The sequence below is a fragment of the Mustelus asterias genome, chromosome 5 (genome assembly GCF_964213995.1).
Source record: "Mustelus asterias chromosome 5, sMusAst1.hap1.1, whole genome shotgun sequence".
Classification (NCBI taxonomy): Eukaryota; Metazoa; Chordata; class Chondrichthyes; order Carcharhiniformes; family Triakidae; genus Mustelus; species Mustelus asterias.
The window spans coordinates 91,011,686-91,036,841 of NC_135805.1; the positions used below are offsets into that span (position 1 = coordinate 91,011,686).

The following is a 25,156-nucleotide window of genomic DNA, read 5'->3' on the forward strand; positions in this document are numbered from 1 at the left end:
AACTTGTGACTCCAAATCTCCATCCTCCCTGGTTCTTCTTTCTGTACTACTAAGACAATAGTGTCTCAATAGAGTTCCGAGGATGATGGAGACAAGCAGAAAAGTGTCTCCATTTGGCTTACTGCACGTGGCTCTCACCATGCTGGTCTCAAAATGCATTCATGTATGAATGGGACGAACATCCATCTCTGGTCCTCCAGGACCTCCTTTACCTGGAAGGGATGGATGGGAATGCTATGTCTTAGTAAAGGCCTTGGCACTGGCCTGCTTGCTTTGAGGTGGAAGAAAGCCCCCAAAGGACATGCACAATGAACTTAATACGTTAATTGGTTCACACATCCACTGAGGCTTCGATGCTGCAAGTTGCAGACAACCCCACTTTGGTAATGTCTCTCATCCAGATGTGGATTCAGAGGGCACTGCCTGTTGGCACAGAGCTAGGACGAGAAAGGGCCTGAGCAACAAGAGGTAGCGGGGTCTCTATAAAGTTAACAAGCTGGCACATTGGACCATTGCAATGGTGAGCATTTGCCTGACCTGATTGGGCATATATCCAGCCATTCTGTTGCATAGAGCTGCGCTAAAGGCAACGCTGGAGGCACCACTGCATACTTATAGATTCCTTACGTTGCAGAAATAGGCCATCTGGCCCATCGACTCTGTACCAATTCTCCAAAAGAGTATCCCTTGGCTGCTCACATCTATCAGTTTCTCCAGGATGAGCTGTGGCTGCAAGGATTGTGGAAGAGTAATGCAGAGCTCTGAGTTTGCAAATGAGCAAATGAGCGTGTGGGTGCCCTTTAAAAATGGCTCCAGTACCTTTGACCTAATGAGGTAATGGTGGGGCTGGTGACTTCCTGTTTGCCCTGCCACAAGATTTGCCAAGCTCATAGAAATCATAGAAACCCTACAGTACAGAAAGAGGCCATTCGGCCCATCGAGTCTGCACCGACCACAATCCCACCCAGGCCCTATCCCCATATATTTTACCCGCTAATCTACGCATCCCAGGACACTAAGGGGCAATTTTGTTTTTAGCATGGCCAATCAACCTAACCCGCACATCTTTGGACTGTGGGAGGAAACCGGAGCACCCGGAGGAAACCCACGCAGACACAGGGAGAATGTGCAAACTCCACACAGACAGTGACCCAAGCCGGGAATCGAACCCAGGTCCCTGGAGCTGTTAAGCAGCAGTGCTAACCACTGTGCTACCGTGCCGCCCATTCCTCATTACAATGTTGAAAGGGGAGGATTGCACGTGCTCACTCACTCTGCCATCCAATGGGAATCATGCTGACTTCCCGCCCATCAGAATGAAAAGTTCCACCCTATTTATTCTCACCAACCTGCAAATACCCCCAGGCTCAAATTAATTCCTTTCCAGGCCCCTGCACTAATTTTCTTCTCAACGTTTGTCCATTTTGTAGAACTTCTCCAGTAGGTTCACTTCCAACCTGGTAAAATTTCTCTTTCCTTATTCTGAGGTAGCTTAAAGCTTATTAAGAGTTAGATATTGAAGATAGGGAACATGTCGGTATAAAATACACAGAAACAGAATGAAACAGAGAATGACTAAACGAGCAAGATAAAACAATGAGAAAGAAACTCAGTGATGACAGAAACCAAATAATGATAAAGAATAAGGAGCAACATAAAAAAGAACCACATTGAAAGAAGCACAGACCCAATTACAGGGAGATTGATGTCAGGGTATATATACTAATTCTTGGCTCTCTGTGGGAGCTGTATTGAGAAAGAGAACAGGTTACAGAATAGAAAATGGTATGTGGCCTCATTAACAACTAACAGCAACAACTTAATCATCAATCAGTCTCTTAATGATACTCCATGGGGGGAGTTTTCCCCAAATATTTCTGTGCCATAATGCTCCACGCGCATTGCAGTCCACCGGCACTTGGTGCACCGAAAGAGCCCCATGTGAAACATGCCGTATGGAGGCTCCAGGCACTTGACTTATCCAAAGTGGCCGCAGCTGTACACTGTGAACAAGGGGGAGCTACATTTAAACACTGCCCTGCGCCCATAGCCAGTCACAAAACGAAGATGACAGCACGCAGACCAGCCCCATAGTTTACAGAGGGAGAGTTCAGATGGCTGACGGATGCTGTGGAGGAGAGGCAGCCTATCCTGGACTCTGCTACAGGATAGGCTGCCTCTATCCTGGGAGGGAAGATGAATAATAATAAGCAAATGATGATAAATAAATAACAGGGAGCAACATAAAAAAGAACCACATTGAAAGAAGCACAGACCCAATTACAGTGAGATTGATGTCAGGGTATATTTACTAATTCTTGGCTCTCTATGGGAGTTGCACTGAAAAAGAGAACAGGTTACAGAATAGAAAATTGTATGCGGCCTCATTACCAACCAAAAGCAGCAACTTAATTATCAATCCGTCTCTTATTGATACTCCATGGGGGGAATTCCCCCAAAAGGTTTTGTGTCATAATTAATGGAATGATCCTCAGGGATTTGAACACAGCCTGGGAAGTGGTGGCCACAGCAGTCAGTGCTTGCGGCCTAATGTTGAGGCCCGGCACCCAATGTCAGAAGGTGATGAACAGCCTCCTGTTGTCCTTTGGCCTGGGTTGGCCTTGGCACAGGCGGTGACGTCTAGGATCAACAGCTATAGCAGCAGTGACGGTTGCTGCCAGTCCTGCTGGCTCTATTCTGAAATTCATTCTTGCTCCTGGGGGGAGGGGGGTTTAGGAGCATAAGAGTGGCTGAGGGGAGGTCCTTATTGAGAAACCTTCACAGTATAAACCTGCAAGCACCCACCAGGATGTATGATGCAAACTAGCTTCCAGACATGGCGTGCAGTTCAGACAAATGGCAGGGAAGCGCCCTCCTGATTTCCATGTGATGGGAGCCCATTTTATGGAGCACCGCAGAGTTCATGCAGAGTGCAGGGCCGTGTTAACACTTGCCAATGTCCCTTGATTGGGGCGGCAGCTGACAGGTGCATGTGACTGTTAGTGGGGCCTGGGATGAGATGTCTGTGGTTAACTACAGAGTAAGAAGTCTCACAACACCAGGTTAAAGTCCAACAGGTTTATTTGGTAGCAAATACCATAAGCTTTCGGAGCACAGCTCCTTCGTCAGATGGGGTGGATATCTGTTCTCCAACAGTGCACAGACACAGAAATCAAGTTACAGAATACTAATTAGAATGCAAATCTCTACAGCCAGCCAGGTCTTAAAGGTACAGATAATGTGGGTGGAGGGAGCATTCAACACAGGTTAAAGAGATGTGTATTGTCTTCAGACAGACACAGTTGAAGATTTGGTTAATTGGTTAACTACAGAGCCTTTCCAGCAGACACATGGCAAGGTAGAGGATGCAACATTAGTGGAATTTGATCTTGACTTCTGGATCCCCTCAGGGGTCTTTCAGCAGGCAGAGAGAATGCTCGCCACTCGATTCCGACCCCCAGCCCAGGCTCAGACTCTCCCCAAGCCCCAATGCCCATGGGCCGTCCTGTCCCATCTCAAACCATTGCAGGGGCTAAACCACCCTCTTTCACCTTGGAGGTTGGTGCTAGGCAGTACTTAACTTTTCTCTCCCCCTCACAACTGTTGCATCTGAACCACACTTTACAAGATCAGTAGTGATTTGCAGCCAGGGGATATCACGCCGGAGAGCTGGGTGTGTTCCGGGAGGGGTGTGGATCATGCGCCAAACTTGCTCGTGGCAGATTTGGATCGAGTTTCACATTTCTAACAATTTAACTTGCTAATGAGATTGAAATGCAGTCAATCTCCTGCTAATCAGCCTTGCTGGGCACGAATGGACACTAACCGGTTCGTGCCATTAGAAATGGGCTGGGAGAATTGCAAACTGTTTGGTGCCGGGTGCGAAACAGATTTTTAGGTTCACGCTATTCTCCGGCATTGGCGCAATCTACTATCAGCACGGCGAGATTGGAGAATTGCCCCCATGTGGTCATTCCTAGAGCAAACTTCAATTTGTTTACCAAGGTGCATTTGGAAGAAATATGGGCTAAATTAGCATAGCAGCTTAAGACCTCACCATACCTATCTTGGAGCTCTTTCGTGTCTAAGATTTATGAGGAAAATTGCCCTCTTAAAACAAACAGTATGAAATGATGGTGAGAGAGAGCAAGATCATCAGTACAAAAGAATGTGAATATGAATGAGCTGAGCAATGGTGCAGGCAAGCGAGGGCATTTGAGCAAGAGCACAAATGAACATCAGCACTCATCATCTGTTCTGTTTTATTTGCATTTTCTCTAAACAGTTGTTTACCATTTCCTGGCACAAATGTTAACTTGTGGCTTGCATTCAATATGTTTTCATTCATTTGTCTAATCAGTGGGGGTGATTCTCTGGTCCCTCTTGTTCATGCACAGATTATTCAGTGAGAATATCCCCAGGCTCCATGAAGTGTGGTTGAATTGTTAACAGAAATACACCGACCCTCCCAGCGGGAATCTCACTGGTTTTCCCATTGGGGAAAACACTTAGAGGTATTTTGGGAGTGGGAATCTATAGATGATGGCAAGAATGAAGTTAAATTGTTAGAAATGTGAAACTCAATCCAAATCTGCCACGAGAGTGTCTACTCATTGTTTAACCATAGTGGGTCTGATGTGGTCAGAGTAACCCACTCAGTGAAGGCAGGTCAGTCATTATACTCTTTTGGGTTGAACCAATGGGTTAGTCAATATATGATGTGGAGATGCCGGTGTTGGACTGGGGTAAGCACAGTAAGAAGTCTCACAACACCAGGTTAAAGTCCAACAGTTTTATTTGGTAGCAAATACCATAAGCTTTCGGAGCGCTGCCCCTTCGTCAGATGGAGTGGATATCTGTTCTCCAACAGTGCACAGACACAGAAATCAAGTTACAGAATACTAATTAGAATGCAAATCTCTACAGTCAGCCAGGTCTTAAAGGTACAGATAATGTGGGTGGAGGGAGCATTCAACACAGGTTAAAGAGATCTCTTTAACCTGTGTTGAATGCTCCCTCCACCCACATTATCTGTACCTTTAAGACCTGGCTGACTGTAGAGATTTGCATTCTAATTAGTATTCTGTAACTTGATTTCTGTGTCTGTGCACTGTTGGAGAACAGATATCCACTCCATCTGACGAAGGGGCAGCGCTCCGAAAGCTTATGGTATTTGCTACCAAATAAAACTGTTGGACTTTAACCTGGTGTTGTGAGACTTCTTACTTAGTCAATATAGACATAGTCTGCCCAGGCAGTTAATTATAGACATTCAATGAAACAATGCTCCTCATATTTTGGTAGCAATTTGAACTCAATGCATTGGGCTCATGAAGCTTGTCAGTTAAAAGAAAATGGGAGCTGTTTGACCAGGAAGCCAAGTGCTTTTCCAGTACTGCTTGAGCCAGGAGGAGGACAGGGTCCTTCCCCTGACCTCAAGCAAACCTTATGCTGCAATCTCTCCCTTCCATTCCCTCACTCTCTCCTTGAAGCCATTTATCCAACCCCTGATCATCTCCAATTGTCAGGCACCGTCCCTAGCTGCAGTCTTCAGTTGTGGGCTTTGAGATGGAAGGAAGCTTCTGCAGGATATGCTGGGCCTTTAGTTAACTGCCTGGGCAGACTATTAACCTGACTGGCTGCTGGTGGGAAACAAAGAGTAAAACAACTCTAATGATCTCCATCTTTTTAGTATTTCCAGGTTCCTCTCCATAGACTTGTGCCCCTGTTCCCTCCATTCCTCCACGTAAATACTGGTGCTAATAATATTAAGAAAAGTTTGACATAAGTTTTTATCAACTTATTTGGTGCTTTAGACAGAGAGCCTAGGTGAGCAGCAGACATTTTGCTAATTAGAATAGTTTATATTTGAGAATTCATTTATAAAGAGATTGTTTACAAAGCTGCAGTCAATGGCAAACAGTGTTATTTTCCAAACTCTTTCATTGGACATATTTGCTCCCACCCCATTTCACCAAGATTACAAAAAACACCAGGAACTTCCCCAGGGACTTTCCCAGTCAACAGCTCTAACCTCTGAGGAAGAATGGTGCAAACTCCATTTGCACTATTTTGATCTGCCTAAAATCGAATTGAACCTCCTAGGAAAAATACAGTAGAGTTTTATGTAATAAATTCTGATATAAGAATAATAGAGGAATTTTTAACTGTTTGGGGTGAGACTATGTATGAATGCATGGCACCCCTACCCAATGTCACCAGTGTGCAAGATGGATTGTAACTGCCAGCTCTCATTTACAATGGTCGACAGGCTGCTGGATAGCATTGAGAAAAGCAGTTTTCCCACCATGGAGGAGGATTTTGTCTGGGCTTCCAGGGGCCGGTTGCTGTATTAACCGCTTCAAAGCGGCAACTGAGAATGGAGCCATAACCAAATCTTCAAATTTCCTAGATGCGTCCCCAGAGCCCCCACTGGGAGAGATGAGGACAATAAAGAATGTTAACTTTTCAGCAAACAGAAAGATTTCAAAAGTCAATGGAAAACAGGGCTGGCGGGAATTGGCTGAGTTTATCAGTAAAGGAGCATTATCCCAGGGTGTGACCTAAATGTGTACAAAGAGCTGCATTTGACCAGTCATCTGGGGATAGATTGGGAGACAGAAAGGCTGGTTATGGGCGGGAAGGTGGCAGATTGTTTACCTACATCTTGTTGGCATGCAATGTTGCCCATGACGAGTAAGATGGCAGACTGATCACTCACCCAGAGTTCAACTTCTCTTAAGTAGACAATTGAGGGCCTCTTCCCATCCCTGTTGGTATTTAACAAGCAGAAGTGGGGTAGACCCTCCTCTGCAATGGGAAACTTCCGGGCTGACACTGGTGGTCTCTCCGCAGGCTCCAAGGAAAAACCTTCCTTTTGGGAACTCTTTTGTCCTTGGAGGGTGCAATGGTACCTGTGATAATGGTGTGTGTCTCAGTGACATTCCCTCAACTTCCCTCCCCCATCCACTGACTGGCCCCGGACATTACTTAATTGAATCTGGGGGCCACTGGTAAATGCTCATCTATCAGGTGCAACTCTAGCAGTGGCCACTGCTCCCTGTGGTGCTGCTGAATTGCTGGGTGGGTTGTCTGCCTTGATAGAAATGCCAACAGTGGCAGCAACTACTTAATTGGTTGCTGGTGAGAAGGTATGGCCCCAAGTTCCTTTGACTGCCATGGTAGATTCAGCCTCTTTTGAACCTGACGGTGGGGGCCTGCTGCCATCACAAGATCCAGTCCAAAAGTTCAATGGTATGACCAGAGTAGCCAGGGTAAAAGCCCTCAGTTTGCCATCTCTTTGCATAATAGCTGGCTAATACCCCGTATACACTCCCCTTCCCTATCATTCGCAAGAGGAAATTGTAACTTCTCTTACTTCACTTTGTGTGTTATACGAGTCTTTGGAATTCTCTACACCAGAAATTGTGGATTCTCAGTCGTTGAATATATTCAAGATAGTGTGATAGGCTAAGGGAATCAAGTGATATGACTCTAAGGTATGAAAGTGGAATTGAGGTAAATAACCAGCCATGGTCTTACTGGATGTTGAAGAAGAATCAAATGGTCATATGGTGTATTGTTGTTAGAGAACAATGTCTAACACTAATGAGCTGTTAAAAATCAGACAAAGGTCTCACAAAGCACATGTCCCTCTCTTTAACAGCTTTTGGGTGCATGCTATTTAGTTGACATCCTGACGTATAGTAAGGTTTCTAAATCTAAGATCTGTTCATCTATTTTGACATTTACAATTTTTCGTAATGTAAATTCTTGTTGGGGGCAATAGTACCTTAAATATTAACGATTGATGCTAAGTAGCTATTTAATCGCTCTATAGTGGAGTCCTTTGAGTCTCTGGCAAACATTCGATAGCCATGTACAATCTGGTTCTCAGATTTTTGATATTGTAGACAAATGGCTTTTCTTCCATAACTATCTGATAAACTAGCTTGCATTATGATATTAACTGTTAGAAAATCTTCCATAAACCTTCATGTATGCAGCACTGTATTTCATTTGCACATGGAGGAATGTAGACTTGCTGGATAGCTGATTACAAATTGGCAAAGCCCTCAACCAAATTCTGGATTTCTTACAAGTATTTCCATGGGCAGGCTGCTCATAGACATTGGGAACAATGTGCAGGGGGGCACTACAATTCTAACATCTGCCTGAACTGAGGAGTTGGCCTTTGGTGCAAATTGATTTGAATCAGTGGAAGGAGAGGGGGATGAGGGGTGCGGGCTGTTCATGGGAGCGCTATAATGATTCAAGAGAGAGCCTCTATTTTCATTGTTACCCTTGGCCGCTTTGTCATTCAGCAACTGACTCCTTAACTGTGGAAAGTGGAAATATGGAACTAAAATGATACGGTATGAGCTATACCAGCACCTTGCTTGGACTGGAGCCATTTGCCAAGTCATAGGTAGACGTGTAAATGCAGAATTACGGAGTAAAGCAATGCATTATAATGAAAGATGAAGTAAATTTAGAACATAGAAACAAGATTAGGCAATTCAGTCCACCCTGCTTGCCTTGTCATTCATGGCTGATCAGTAACTCAACACCATTTCCCTGCCATTGGACCATTTCACTTGGTGCCTTCACCCATCAAAATCAAGATGCCCTGTTATTTAAGGGATTCTGTTTGCTGCCAAAAGTATTTTGACTTTTTCCAAAGAACTCCAATAGGTGCAAAATAAATGAAAATTAATGAACAAAAGCTGAGAATGTTTGTCAGTTCATTTGTAGCTCTAGCTGTAATCCAATACCCACATGATGAAGTTCCAATGTATGAACAATAACAATTGAGGACAAAAGCATTTTGGACAGCATGCATTCTAATAACCATCTTGCTCAGTTACTTGAACAGAGGGATGAGCTACACAAGTAATTAATCCCATGGTGATTGAAACCTAAAAGAGATGTTGACACGCAGGATACTGAATCCAATAAGATTCAATAATTAAATTTGTGTCCATTTGATACTGCATGCGTCCAGTGTCTGCTGTTCATTAAGGTGAACAATGCCTGTGCATTATTAATAGCTGCTACCTTTAATTTCCCTGCCAGAAATTAAACTGGTTCATAAATGGGTTGCCACAGTTAGAAAAGGATGAGATAGTCGAAAGAATAGACAATGGTGTCACTGCACTAGAGAGAAACAATGACAGGTGTGCAACATTTGCTGCAAAGAGTGGGAGAGCTTTCTTCAAACACAGTCTCATTTCCAAGTATCATTTGTTGCCCATTACCCAAACACCACCCAAGTTAGCCTGATTTGTCACAATGTGATAACAGCATCCTGGTTACGTCAGGTGTCAAAAGAATACTTAATAAATAAGATAGAACTAGGGTTAGAGCTATGCCCCCATTACATAATACTTAATTTAGTACCTAATGTGTGAGCTTTTGTGGGATTTTAGAAGACAGATTCTGTACACTTACATTTCCTGAACAATGGATGACCATTTAAATTCAATAGCTGGAGGCATTTTACATCCACCTTTGAATTGGAATGATACGAATGACGTACAGTGACCATGTGTTACAGTTTTGAAATCCTATTCCTCTTTCCTTCACACATTTTCAGTCAAGGTTGATATTTTTTAAACTTATGAATCTGCATCCTGTGCCAGTCAATTTCAGTCAAATATCTCTGTGTAACATAGAAATAGAAAGCCGCTTTGATACTTACAGATTACAAACTGTTCAACTGAAAATTATACCAAGAAACTCAAATCCTCGAGGCAATACCAGAATAAGTAGAATAGTCATCTGTAGCAGGGGGTAAGTTTTGTCTTCCTACAGGAAAGCTGCCTTATACTTATGTGTCATGATAAATTCTGCAGGCACTGGATTAAATTATTAAAAGTACTATCTTTTCGCGCATAAAAGAGAATATAGTTTCTCTGGTCCTGAATGTCTGAGGAATGGCAATCAGAGTTGGATTGCCACTTTACTCCTACTTTCTTACCTGGAAATCTAACCAATCCTTTCTCACCTGACCTTTCAACTAAGGCCTCAGGAGTGCAGCGCACTCCCATTTACTAGCAGTGGTAAGTCAGGTAAGTAAAAAGTCCAGTCAATTTCAAGCCAGAGAGATGGTTGGTTTGTAATGGAAGGGGATAGGAAATGCGGCGGGAGTGGGGCGGGGCGGGGGGGGGGTGTTGGGTGCTCGGTGCTCAGGACAGTGGATTAGGTGGTCCAGGAAATGTCAGGTGGTCAGTTTGGAGGGCTGGTCGTGTGGTGGTGGTGGTGGTGGTGGTGGGGGGGGGGGTTGGTGGTGGTGGTGTCAGGTGGTCAACGGTCAGTGTGAGGGTTGGTGGGGTCTTGGGTGGTTGGGGACTGTTGAGAGGGCAATGGGGGTCATGGGGTTTTGGGTATTTGGGGACAGTGCAGTTGGGGAGGGGGTGCAGTCAAGGGGTGGGGGTGTACAGTCTGGGACTCCTGTGCAGGTCAGGGGTTAGGGACATCCCAAGGGGAGGTTAGTGGGTAGTTGGTGGATGAGGGGTATTTGGGGTAACCCATGGGGGGGGGGGGGGGAGTCTGGTGTATCCAGCGTGCAGTTGGAGGGTAATTGCCGTGCAATCCTTACTCGAGGCTTCTGGGTCGGATTCACCAAATGATCTTTGGATTAGCCGCCAGGTGCACTGCCCTGGAGCTCAGGAGTTATGTTGGTAGCATTGCCACAACTGAAGAAGCTGTTGGTTTGTTTGACGAGTAAATTGTTAGTAAATTGGTGCCATGGAAGCTGATGAATGCACTTTGGCTCTTTTTACGGAGTCAGAATTAACTGCAAAAGGGAGGAAAACCCATAGCATTCAGATTTTGCAAAGATGGACTATATTCTTGGCCTAGAACAGGAAGCTAACAATGGAGGAGGTCAGATCTAGCAGTTAGGCGTTATCTAGAGTGAAAGGCATGTGCAAATAAGCATGTCTTTCAAATTTATTCATGGGATGTGGACATTATTGGCTGGGCCAGCATTTATCGTTGATCCCTAATTGCCCTTGAACTGAGTGGCTTGTTTGGCATTTTAGAGGTTATTTAATATTGTTGTGGATCTGGAGTCACATATAGGCCAAACCAGGTAAGGATGGCAGAGTTCCTTTCCTAAAAGGGATGAGCGAACCAGGTGGGTTTTTACAATAATTGTTTCATGGTCATCAATTGACATTTAATTCCAGGTTTGTTTTTATTGAATTCAAATTTCACCATCTGCCACGATGGGATTTGAACCCGAGTCCTCAGCATATTATGCTGGGTCTCTAGATTACTAGTCCAGCTACATTACCACTACGTCACCACCTCCTCCATTTGCTTGTTTGTCCATGGAAGGGTTAGGGTGCACGGCTTACGGTCTTTTGTCTAATTGTTTTGAAGAGCAAAGTGAGTTTGGTGGAATTTGTTTTGTTACTCTCCCTGCATGGTGCCTTGATCTCTGTGAAATAAAGTGGCTGTGTAATTTAATTGTAACTGGCCTTTCCTTGAAAAATGCTTTCAGAAAGACTGGAGAAGCACATAAGAGTATGTGTAAAAAAACTGCATCCAATTCATATCATATTGCTATAGAAACCCTAAACTACCAAATCAAATGTTCAATCCACTTATTCAATTTCCTGAAGATAAATAGTAACAATGCAAACCTCAAGAATATTCATCCATAGCTACTTACATCTTATTCAGTTTTAGGCTTTTCAATAATTTTTTGGGGAATTTACATAAAGACATTGATTTTGTACATTTTAATAGAAGGTTACTTGTTAGTTTTGTCAATGTTCTGCATACCCCAAGGAAAGTATCCAGATTATAATTGGAACAATTTGTTTAATTGTTCAGAGTAATTCCATGATTGAGTACTCCCTATTGTGTGCATTCCTTACAGAGAGCAAACCTTGGAAAATCTTAAGCAGGCAGTCCATGATGTTATGGCCATTAATTATAAAAAGTATACAGACTACAGATCTTAAATTTTTCTGAGATACAGGGTTCAACTGGGATCTTTAGGGACATCAGTCCTTTGCATTGGCTAATGGTTCTTTTAGTTGTGATTATTATCATTGCCTAGCTTCTAGTGAACAGGCACTGTTGACTTATTTCCACTTGGCATGTGTTTACTGCCTTCTCTTGAGAGGTGGTTTGAATCATGGATATAATATTGTGTCACTTGTGCCTCAGGGAAACATCCCAGAATGTATGTTGCTGCCTCCATTCCAGGCAAAGTCTAAGAATTGCTTTCTCTGATTGGGATATGTCGCACTGATTGTTTTCATGTTCAACAGATTCCAAATTTATTAGGGAACCTTATTATCACTCATTTAAATAGTTTGAATGAAAAACAGAATGTAGAGGGGTACATTGGAAAAGGAGATTTTTTTTTACACCCAGACAGTGCTCAATTCTGATCTGCTGTTATTCCCTTCCTGGTATGCAGCCTATATTATTAGGTTCAAGGACCAAATTAATTATACTATGAAAGAGGTCATGGTATTAAGAATGCTTTCCATTTAAGGAAACCTTTGAGGCCTTGAATATCTTGGAACAAGATTATTCATGATCTGTGCCATTTGTAGGGGCTCCATATTCTGTGCAATTTATAGTAGGATATATTCAAGCTTATATTATTCTTGCACACAGTTATCATTCTCAAAATGAACACATTGCATGATACTATTTTGAAAAACAATATCCTTTATGCTGAGAGCTGTTTTTCAAAAACTTGCCCCAATAGATTTCCCATACGAATGATAAATCCCACTAAATTGCCATTAGGGAGTGAAATTTCCAACCCATCTTTTTCCACAACTCAGCTAAAGCTCTGTTGATATTGGCTTAAATTCTAAACAAACATTCATGGATGAAGATTGAGGAAAGATTAACCACTCATTTTTCCCTTTCTGCTTGCGAATGAAAATATTGAGAGAAACTTTGTTTTAAGTTTATATATCTAAATTTTGCTTGTTCAATTGGATATTTTGTTTTGAATCATTAAAGATTCCCTGGCCTTAAAGTCTGCCAAAGAGACACAAGTTAGAATATGTCACGGCCCCACCTTCAGATAGGGACTCCGTTTGGCCTGTTCGGAGCTGTACCTATTCTAACTTTGCTAGTGGTGCCAGAGAGAGGGCAGGCCTAAGTATGGAGGAGGCCATTGGGAAGTCTCTACACCAGGAGTCCCCACTTTCGTGTCTCTCTCAGTACTACACTGAGTAGAGATGGCAGAATTATGACTGTCATGTCACTAAATGGCAGAAGTGGGGCCCTCCAAACTAGGTTAGTGGCTTGACTAATGTGATAATTCAACTTTGTAGGTTTATTTGCTTATTCTAAAACTATTGGGTTAAAATTGCATGTTTGATATTTGCAAGAAATGTGTTTTGTTCACTTTACATTGACAAATATACTTATTAAGACAGTGGACTTCAATAATGCATTAACTATTAGTATCACATAGCCTATGTCTAATCCATTAATAAAAAGCAGAATTACAAGGCAGAGACATTCCATACCTGCCTTTTTAGCCTCAACTCAACCAAACCTTCGTTGATATTGGCTTCAATTCTAAATGAACATTTATGGATAAAGATTGAGGAAGTGAAGCTGTCCTAATACAGCCACGAGAGTTCATTAGCTCTGTATGGTAATCAATGTGCTTTTGAAGTTCCTCCTCAATGTACATGCATGGTGAACTTTTTAACTATATTAAAAACAGCCTTTTTCAAGGTACAGTGTTAGGTAATAGTATTTGTGATATTTGACATGATTATATCTCGCAAGAATTATCAGTTTTAGCTTCAAATATATTTAATTCACTCAAGTATAAAGCTCTAGTCAAACCAGAAGTACTAAAACAAATCCTGGGGTTTCCTGCTGATTTGGGAAGTATCTGCACATTTCAATTATGTATTGAATCTCAGTTTATATTAAGGAATAACTCTGTAACAAAGATACACTGGAGGTAATATTAATCCAACGCATCCATCCAGAAAATAACAGGATTGAGTGCAATACTGGTGTTACTGATAAAATCAGTGAGGATACATCTTGGGTGGGGTGTCCACCCAATCTCTTCATTTTCTTTCCCAGCAATTTAGGTTAAAATGATCCCCATTGTGGCACATTTGCAGATTGTGTCCGTCATTCTCCTCAAACACTACAGATCGTGATAGATGTTCCTAACACCCATTCAATTTTCTATTCTGCTGTTACAATAAATGCTTAAAAAGATGACACATGAAAACAGCTGAAATCATCTCTAAGCGTGTCCTATATCCTCCGTGTGATAGAACTTGGATATTTTATTAGCCAAATGAGCACAAATCCAAAGGAGAAGGCCCTATAAAACATTTTAGTTTCAGGCATTCATCCAGAAAATATTCTCAAGCAGGCAATTAGTTTGTGTGCAAAGATTCTTCCTTAAAAGAAGTTGGGATTTGGGATCGCTTAACTAAATGCTGTGTTGGATACTTTCTCAGATGAAACAAAATCAAAAAAAGTCATGTTTTCCATGCAATTCAAGAAGAACCCATCAGGGTGATGAACATCCAGCATACCCTGATTATATTTAAACAATGTTAGAATCAGCAAGCCTAACCTGGTCCAGCTTTGCCCAGAATCAAGTTCTCACAGTCCTCTTTATGGGATATTTATCTAGATTAAAGGTGCGACATAATTGCAAATTGTTGTTGCGCAACCCATTGCTTAATTGACAGAATTAAGTAGTATAATGTGTGGAATGAGGTAGATAGAGATAATTTATATTTCAGTGTCTACTTCAGAACTGAAGAACTCAGAGCCAGAGGATAAAGATTTAAGGTGATTGACAATATAACTCGCAGTGACATAAGAAAAAACTTTTTATGCAACCTGTGATTAAGATTTAGAATCACAGAATCCCGACAGTGCAGAAGGAGGCCATTCGGCCCATCAAGTCTGCACCGACCAAAATCCCACCCAGGCCCTATCCCCATAACCCCATGCTAGACCTCCTGACACTAAGGGGCAATTTAGCATGGCCAATCCACCTAACCTGCAAATCTTTGGACTATGAGAGCACCCAGAGGAAACCCATGCAGACACAGGGAGAATGTACAAACTCCGCACAGATAATAGCCCAAGCTGGGAATCGAACCCAGGTCCCTGGCACTGTGAGGCAGCAATGCTAACCACTGTGCCATCGTGCTGCCCCAACCTGAAGGAGAAAACATTGCAGGGATATGGAGAAGAATGGGATGAAATGAACTGCTCTTTGAAAGCACAAATGCAGACTCACAGGCCGAATAGTCTAATTCTGTGCTGTATGATTCTATTTTTCTAGGATTCATTAACATCAGGAATTTAGCTATCTCTTTTTTTAATTGTGACTCCTACATATTAAATTACTCATGGTGTATTTATTTCAGATACATACTTGAGGCTCAAGGAATTTTAGAGCCTTATTCTGAGATTTTCTTCAAACACATTGTCAGCACAATGGTGTAAATTTTACAGCATGCATCAGAACAAAAACACTACTTGTGTCAGGAATGATAGACTTGCATTTATGGCTGTACCAAGATTAATAGCAGGTACAGCATATCATGTCCTCAATCCTGCCATGTCATTTCCTCCATGGTCATAGATCACAACCTACCTTGGGGAAGAGTTGTAAAGACAGGAAAACATTGGATGGAAGTTTCCTATAATGGTGTCAGGTTCAGACTGAAAACTACACAGCTGAGTTTTTGGACCAGATTTTCTGGCTCTCTGACAAAAGAAAAATCGGAGGCGTGGTTTATGTCATCAGTGGTGGGGTGGGGCTTCCAGAAAGATCAGGGCACTATCTTTAAAGGCCACCCCAATAAGAATTATTATCATGAACTCTTTCCACCCCCTCTGCATAATTATGGGGGCTCTCTTTCTCCACCACTCACAATCACTGCAACAGTATTGTCGTCGCTCTGCCCCCCAAAGCTTGCTCCATTCCCATCACTGCAAGTTCCACCCCTCTATGCTTGCTCCCTCCAGTGACTTTTCCCTCCATGCCAGCTGCACCCCTCCACTGCCAAGTCTCTTCCCCCCCCCTTTCAAAGACCTCAGTGCTCTTCCCACTCCGTCACACATAACGGAACCCCACCCCCACCAATTGGGCATCCCAGAGGATCCACCCCGTCACTGTCCCAGTGTGGGTTGGCACCTCTGCCAGGGGGAAGTGACCATGCTTGTCCCCCTCCACCCCGGGGGCTATAGTCTATAGTGACCTTGGCGCCCTTGGCCAAAACCCCTCAACTATTTCCCTAAAGCCATTCAGTAAGAGAGATCATGTGGCGTGGAGGTCCAATAATAATATGTAAACCCATTAAAATATATTTAAATGATGTTCCCGCACTTTGTGGGCAGGGTCATTGCTACATCACCGGGGAAAATCGGGAAAGAGATTGCGCTGATGAGAATCTCGTTTCCTGACTTTCGCAAGATTCATCTGCATCGCCGTTCTTAGTGATGACGAAGGTCAGTGGTACTTGACAATGGTATCGTCCAAGGAGTTTTTAATTAATATTGAATATTATGCAATGACTACTGTCCTCGTGTTACTGACATAAGAAAGGGACCTGGCTTCAGTATTTAAAAATCTGGTGCTACTCTTTGAAATTACAATCTTTCTCATGAGTAATTTCATGTGTTATCTCTTTGAAGCTGGAGAGGATGAACACTGTAATGCAGAAAGCCTTTCTCATTAGGTTTTACGCGTAGCTTTGAAATGCATAGTGGTTAACTTTCATCTTTAGCACACCCAGCACAGACTAATTGTGCTGCCGGAGCACATTCTAATGTTTAGGCGAATGTGAAATGAATGAATTGAAAATTCTGGATCTGCAAATTAGGCTAGCATCTCAGTACTTCATGTGTGAACTTGATATTCAAAGTTCTGCACCAAGGGACCAAAATTAAAACATATACCCAGAGGTAAAATAAATAGTTTCTCTGTAGTCTAACAATAGATATACAATATTGCAACACCGGATAGATTCGGATTTTCTGAAACACAGAGGTGATGTGTAGGGCCAAGAATTTTAAAGGTTTTCCAGCTGACCGTATCACCCTTTTTCAGCAGGGGATATCAGATGTAATTATCATCACAGTTTTACAGGTTACCACTGCCTTTGCTAACACAGGAATGTTTAACTGAGTGTGGCATCAAGGAGCCTTCAGGAAACTGAAGTCAATGGAAATCAGGAGAAGAATCTCCGCTGGCTGGACCTTGTGCAAAGTCAGACCTTGTGCAAAAGAAGATGGTTATGGTTATTAGTAATGACTTCAATCAGGCTACTGCGTTTGGCCTATTGGAATATGAACTCCCTGATTTAAGAAGTCAACTGATGGGCCAATCAGGGAGTCTTTTTCCTGCATTTAGCTGGGGGTGTAAGTTCCTCTTGCACTCCTGAAGGTGGACTGCTGACTAATAGCATCCTGTGTACTCCTGTTGGAATTGTAAATAAAGGGATTTTGGTGAAGGGACTTCTGCCTCCAAAGACTTATTACATTCAGGATCTCAATACAGGAGTTTCACAGGGTGGTGTCCTAAGCTCAAATATCTTCAGCTGCTTAGTCTGTGACTTTCCCTCCATCATAAGGGAGAATGTTCAGCACTATTCACAACTCCTCAGATACTCAAACAGTCTGTGTCCATGTGCAGCAAGATGTAGACAACCTTCAGGTTTGGGCTGACCAGTGGCAGGTACCGTTTGTGCTGCATAAGTGCTGGGCAATGACCACCTTTAATAAGAGAGAATCTAACCATCTCCCCTTGACACTCAGCAACATGACCATCAGTGAATTCCCCCACCATAATCATCCTGGGGGTTACCATTGACAAGAAACTGAACTGGACCAGCCATATAAATACGCTGGCTACAAAAGCAGGTCAGAAGCTGGGAATTCTATGGAGAGTAATTCACCTCCTGACTCTCTAAAGCCTGTCCACCATCTACAAGGTTCAAGTCACAAGCGCGATGGAATACTCTTCACTTGTCTGGATGAGTGCAACTCCAACAACACTCAAGAAGCCCAACCACTACCTTAACATTCACTCCCTTCACTAATGCACAGTGTGCATCATCCACAAAATGCTGCAGCACCTTGTTAAACCTCCTTTGACAATACCTCCCAAACCTATGATCTCTGTATCTAAAAGAACAAGGGCAGCAGATGCATGGGAACACCAATACCTGAATGTTCCCCTTCAAGCCACACATCATCCTGATTTAGAATTATATCACTATTCCTCCACCAGTGCTGGGTCAAATTCCTGGATCTCCCTTCCTGTCGGCAGTGTGGATGTACCTGCATCACATGGACTGCAGCAGTTCTCAACAGGGATGGGCAACAAATGCAGGCCTAGTGAGTGACACCCACATCCCGTGAAAGAATTTAAAAATAACTTGAATGTGTGTTTCTATAATCCATAATTTGATTCAAAATCAATGATTACTATTGTGCTTTCAAAATTTATAAATGGAAGAACTAACAAAACATTGAACAATTCTGTAAATATTTTATATCATGAGCAAACATACTTGACAATCCTGCTTGTTGACTGACAATTGATCTCTGAATGAAAACCAAAGTGGTCCAATAAACGTCAAACTTTGTGAATTAATGTGGGTTAATAGAATGCACTGCCTTACCTATTTGTAAAGACTTTGCTGTAGTTGTAAACTTGAATCTCCAACATCTCATTTCCATCAATGTTACTGGCAATAGGCCACCGAAAAGTCTGTAAAATAAATAGACGGAATAGAATCAGCATGGCTTGTCAGAATATTTCCATTAACCTGGTATGAAAGGAAAATGATGAGCATTAGATTACTCTTAATTAAAATCCAGCACTTTGATTAACTGAGGACAAGGTTATGGCACATGATAAATGCTCAATCTGCCTCACTTCCAAAGTGCTATACAATATAGGCAGAATGAAAAAAGAGAAGATAAATTGGAAAGTTACCCATTTTTTTTTTAATAGCTAACTGCAATGAATGTAACTGTGCCAATTTTAATTTTCTTTCTTCTGTGTTCTCTTTGAATCCCTCAATACACCTTTTCAGGTCCATCTACATCTGTAATAGTGTAGGTTAGATGGGCTTTAGATTGGTTTCACTGGTCGGCGCAACATCGACGGCCGAAGGGCCTTTACTGCGCTGTAATGTTCTATGGTCTATGTAAGAAGGAAATGTCATAGAACCAAACCGTTAACTCTATATTTGCGCTTTAAATGCTGCCTGACCTGCTGAGTATTTCCAGCATTTTCTGTTTTTATTACAAATAGGCTGGAATTATAGAAGTGAACAAGCATGAGTTATATTCCAGAAATGGCACAGTATTGTGCATCAGCCAATCTATAGGCAGGATCTTCTTGGCCCTATGGAGGGGGTTAGAAAGTGGGTAGAAGCAAATTACTGCACATGCTGGAATCTAAAACCAAAAGAGAAAATGCTGGAAAATCTCAGCAGATCTGGCAGCATCTGTAAGGAGAGAAAAGAGCTGACGTTTCGAGCCCAGATGACTCTTTGTCAAAGCTTAGAAAGTGGGATTGAGAGAAAGCTTTGCATGAGTGTGTCGGGTCAGCTATCTGACGTGGTCCTGCTTCTGAGAAATCTTGCTGGAAGCAAGGTCAATGCTGCAGAAGCTATCTGACCAGCAGCAGGGGAGCCTATTATGGCTGATTAAGTGGCCAATTGGGGCGTGGTTATGGCACAGTTGGCATGATTCTGATAGTAGTTGGGGCTCCTGATTGTGCTGGAACCCTGCAAGTAAATGGAGACATCCTCCCAATGGCAGGATGGTGGGCCTTATTATTGCTTTAACTTGGAATCACCTGAATGAGAGGACTACAGTCATGGTCACGAACCATCCTATGAAGGCATTCCTCTGCCACACTAATGGCCTGTCTATAATTTAAATTTTTTTAGAATGTTGCAGAAAATGTCTACGTTTTGAGACACCCTCTCATTCACCTGCCTCACTCAGCAGCACCCACTCCTGCAAGTGTGGCTACTGATTGTGCAGAATATCAAATCTTTTGATTGGGCTTCCTGTCTTGATATCCCACTCATGATCTTTAAATGGATGGCAAATGTGGAAGCAGCACTTAATTGGCCACCTCCATTTGGCCGATAACATAAGGCCACCTGACACCAGGATAGTGGGAACATGCATTAGTAATCTGTGATGAGAAGGATTAATTCAAGGCCTCATAGTAAAAGATCCTCTCGGCAAGAGTGATCATAAAATGTGGATCAATAACTAGTATCTAAAACTTAAAGTATTTACAAGGGTATGAAAACAGAGTTGGCTGAAATGGACTAGCTGAATAGGTTAAGAAGAAGGTAAAGAAGCAGTGGCAAACATTGAAAGAGATGTATCATAATTCCTTACGTGGATATATTTCATTGAAGAAGACTCTAAGGCAAGGATGCATAGGAAGTTAAGGATGGTATAAAATTGCTGTGAGGATTAATGGTAGAAACTAGCAGAGGATGACTAACAATTAATAAAGAAGGGTATGGAGTATGAGAGAAAACTAACAAGAAACATAATAATGGGAAGTAAAATCTTCAATAAGTGTATAAGTAAGAAAGGAATGGCTAAAAGGAGCACTGGTCCCTTAGAATTTGATTTATTGTCACATGTATTACTATACGGTGAGAAGTATTATTTCTTGCGTGCTATACAGACAAAGCATACCGTACATAGAGAAAGAAAGGAGAGAGTGCAGAATGTAGTGTTATAGTTATAGCTAGGATGTACAGAAAGATCAACTTAATATGAGGCAGGTTCATTCAAAGATCTGATGACAGTAGGGAAGGAGCTGCTCTTGAATCGGTTGATACATGACCTAAGACTTTTGTATCTTTTTCCTGATGGAAGAAGGTGGAAGAGAGAATGTCCGGGGTGCATGGGATCCTTGATTATGCTGGCTGCTTTTCCGAGGTAGCAGGAAGTGTAGACGGAGTTGATGGATGGGAGGCTGGTTTGCATGATGGACTGGGCTTCGTTCATGACCCTTTGTAGTTTCCTGTGGTTTTCGACAGAGCAGGAATCATACGAAGCTGTGATACAATCTGAAAGAATGCTTTCTATGGTACATCTGTAAACGTTGGTGAGAGTCGGAGCAGATATGCCAAATTTCCTTAGCCTCCTGAGAAAGTAAAGGTGGGCTTTCAAAGAACAAAGAACAATACAGCACAGGAACAGGCCCTTCGGCCCTCCAAGCCCGTGCCGCTCCCTGGTCCAAACTAGACCATTCTTTTGTATCCCTCCATTCCCACTCCGTTCATATGGCTATCTAGATAAGTCTTAAACGTTCCCAGTGTGTCCGCCTCCACCACCTTGCCTGGCAGCGCATTCCAGGCCCTCACCACCCTCTGTGTAAAATATGTCCTTCTGATATCTGTGTTAAACCTCCCCCCCTTCACCTTGAACCTATGACCCCTCGTGAACGTCACCACCGACCCGGGGAAAAGCTTCCCACCGTTCACCCTATCTATGCCTTTCATAATTTTATACACCTCTATTAAGTCTCCCCTCATCCTCCATCTTTCCAGGGAGAACAACCCCAGTTTACCCAATCTCTCCTCATAACTAAGCCCCTCCATACCAGGCAACATCCTGGTAAACCTCCTCTGCACTCTCTCCAAAGCCTCCACGTCCTTCTGGTAGTGTGGCGACCAGAACTGGACGCAGTATTCCAAATGCGGCCGAACCAACGTTCTATACATCTGCAACATCAGACCCCAACTTTTATACTCTATGCCCCGTCCTATAAAGGCAAGCATGCCATATGCCTTCTTCACCACCTTCTCCACCTGTGACGTCACCTTCAAGGATCTGTGGACTTACACATCCAGGTCCCTCTGCGTATCTACACCCTTTATGGTTCTGCCATTTATCGTATAGCTCCTCCCTACATTATTTCTACCAAAATGCATCACTTCGCATTTATCAGGATTGAACTCCATCTGCCATTTCTTTGCCCAAATTTCCAGCCTATCTATATCCTTCTGTAGCCTCTGACAATGCTCCTCACTATCTGCAAGTCCTGCCAATTTTGTGTCGTCCGCAAACTTACTGATCACCCCAGTTACACCTTCTTCCAGATCGTTTATATAAATCACAAACAGCAGAGGTCCCAATACAGAACCCTGCAGAACACCACTAGTCACAGGCCTCCAGCCGGAAAAAGACCCTTCCACTACCACCCTCTGTCTTCTTAACTATTGCGCAGTGTGGAGGGACAGGACAAGTTGTTGGTGATTTGGACACCTAGGAAGTTGAAGCTCTTGACCATTTCCACTTCATCCCCATTGATGTAGAGAGGGGCATGTCCTCCACTACGCTTCCTGAAGTCGATGACAATCTCCTTCATTTTGTTGACATTGAGGGAGAGATTATTGTCATTGCGCCAGTTCACCTGAACTGTCTCTTTCTCTGTCCCTTTCCTGTACTCTGTCTCATCATTGTTTGAGATCTGACCCACTATGGTGATGTCATCAGCAAACTTGAAAATCGATTTGGAGGGGAATTTGGCCACACAGTCATAGGTGTATAAGGAGTATAGTGAGGGGCTGAGGACACAGCCTTGTGGGGCACCAGTGTTGAGGATAATCATGGAGGAGGTATTGTTGCCTATCCTTACTGACTGCTGTCTGTGGATTAGGAAGTTCAGGATCCAGTCGCAGAGGGAGGAGCCGAGCCCCAGGCCACGGAGTTTGGAGATGAGTTTTGCAGGAATGATGGTGTTGAAGGCTGAGCTGTAGTCAATAAATAGGAGTCTGACATAGGTCGGAATTGATTCATGCCATGACTAACCTTTCGAAGCACTTCATAATGATGGATGTCAGAGCCATTGGATGATAGTCATTAAGGCAGGCTGCTTGGCTTTTCTTTGGTGCCAGGATGGTAGTCGTCTTGAAGGAGATAGGGACTTCAGATTGGTGTATAGAGAGGTTAAAGATGTCTGCGAATATTTGCGCCAGCTGGTCCACGCTGGAACTGAGTGCTCGTCCTGGGCCAGTCGCATTCCGTGGATTGAATTTCGAGAAGGCTGATCTGATGTCTGCGATGGTGACCTTGGACACCAGTTCGGCCGAGGCTTCCAGGTGGAAGGTGTCCTCTTGCTGACCTCTTGCTCGAAATGGGCACAGGATGCGTTGAGCTCATCAGGGAGGGGTGTGTTGGTGCTGGCGATTCTACGTACCTTCATCTTGTACCTGCAATGTCTTGCCAACCTTGCCATAGTTGGTGGGAGTCTGTGTGGTGAGCCTGGGACTCTGTGAGAGTGTGAGACTGTGAAATTAATATTGGCAGAGGCTTCGAACAAATATTTTGGATTTGTTTTCACAGTAGACAACACAGAATGTATCCCAAGAATAATAGAAAATCAAGGGGCAAAAAGGAGGAACGTAAAGCAATCACTAGAGAAACAATAATACAAATAGCAAAGGTAACTTGAAACTGATAGGTGTCCTGGACATGATAGCCAGCATCTTATGGTCTTAAAAGAAGTGGCTGTAGATTTAATGCTTGCATAGTTGCTATCTTCTGAAATTCATGGATTCTGGAAAGGTCCCAACGGATCAGAAAACTCTGTTCAAGAAAGAGACAGAAAGCAGGAGACTATAGGCCAGTTAGTCTAATGTCTGTCATTGGGAAACTGCTCGAATATATTATTAAATCGGTAGTAACAGGACATTTGGAAAATCATATTACAATCAGGCAGAATCAACATGATTTCGTGAAATGGAAATCGTGTTTGATAAATTTATTAGTGATGATGTGCATTTGCATGTCCAAAAAACATTCAGTATGAGTCATTGAGGTTTACAGCATGGAAACTGCTCGAATATATTATATATGATCAAATGTGGTGTCACCTAAAAGGTTACTGTACAAGATAAAACCTTATGGTGCTGGGTTGGTTATATAGCATGTATAGCAGACTGGCAATTGAACAAGCAAGAGAGATTCCGGGCAAATGGGTCATTTTCAGAATGGCATGCTCTAACTAGTGAAGTGCCCAGAGATCAGTAACTATTTCTGATCTCTATTAACTTGGACCAACTGTACTGTAAGCAAATTTGCAAACAAAGATAGGTAAGAAAGCAAGTTGTGAGGAGCATACAAAGAATCGGGCGAAGGGATCTAGATACGTTAAGTAGGTGGTCAACAAATTGTCAGATGGTGGGTAATAAGAGAAACTATGAGGTTGTCCGCTTTGAGATGAAGAATCGAAAGCAAAATGTTCAATGGGGAATGACTGCAGAATGTTGCAGTGCAGAGGGATCTTGGTGTCATTGTACATGAATCACAGGATGTTAGTACATAGAACATAGAACAGTACAGCACAAAACAGGCCCTTCGGCCCACGATGTTGTGCCGAGCTTTATCTGAAACCAAGATCAAGCTATCCCACTCCCTATCATCCTGGTGTGCTCCATGTGCCTACCCAATAACCGCTTAAATGTTCCTAAAGTGTCTGACTCCACTATCACTGCTGGCAGTCCATTCCACACCCCAACCACTCTCTGCGTAAGGAACCTACCTCTGATATCCTTCCTATATCTCCCACCATGAACCCTATAGTTATGCCCCCTTGTAATAGCTCCATCCACCCGAGGAAATAGTCTTTGAACGTTCACTCTATCTATCCCCTTCATCATTTTGTAAACCTCTATTAAGTCTCCCCTCAGCCTCCTCCGCTCCAGAGAGAACAGCCCTAGCTCCCTCAACCTTTCCTCATAAGTCCTACCCTCCAAACCAGGCAGCATCCTGGTAAATCTCCTCTGCACTCTTTCCAGCGCTTCCACATCCTTCTTATAGTGAGGTGACCAGAACTGCACACAATATTCCAAATGTGATCTCACCAAGGTCCTGTACAGTTGCAGCATAACCCCACGGCTCTTAAACTCCAACCCCCTGTTAATAAAAGCTAACACACTATAGGCCTTCTTCATAGCTCTATCCACTTGAGTGGCAACCTTTAGAGATCTGTGGATATGGACCCCAAGATCTCTCTGTTCCTCCACAGTCTTCAGAACCCTACCTTTGACCCTGTAATCCACATTTAAATTAGTCCGACCAAAATGAATCACCTCACATTTATCAGGGTTAAACT

General features: G+C 43.0%; 1 protein-coding gene across 1 annotated transcript in view; it reads right to left on the reverse strand.

Moving 5' to 3' along the window:
• otofa (otoferlin a) overlaps positions 1-25,156 on the reverse strand; it is a 379,834-nt gene that overhangs the window by 285,284 nt on the left and 69,394 nt on the right. The window contains exon 3 of the mRNA XM_078213737.1: positions 18,672-18,760. Coding sequence (XP_078069863.1) covers positions 18,672-18,760 — 89 coding nt within the window. The remainder of the gene's footprint in view (positions 1-18,671; positions 18,761-25,156) is intronic.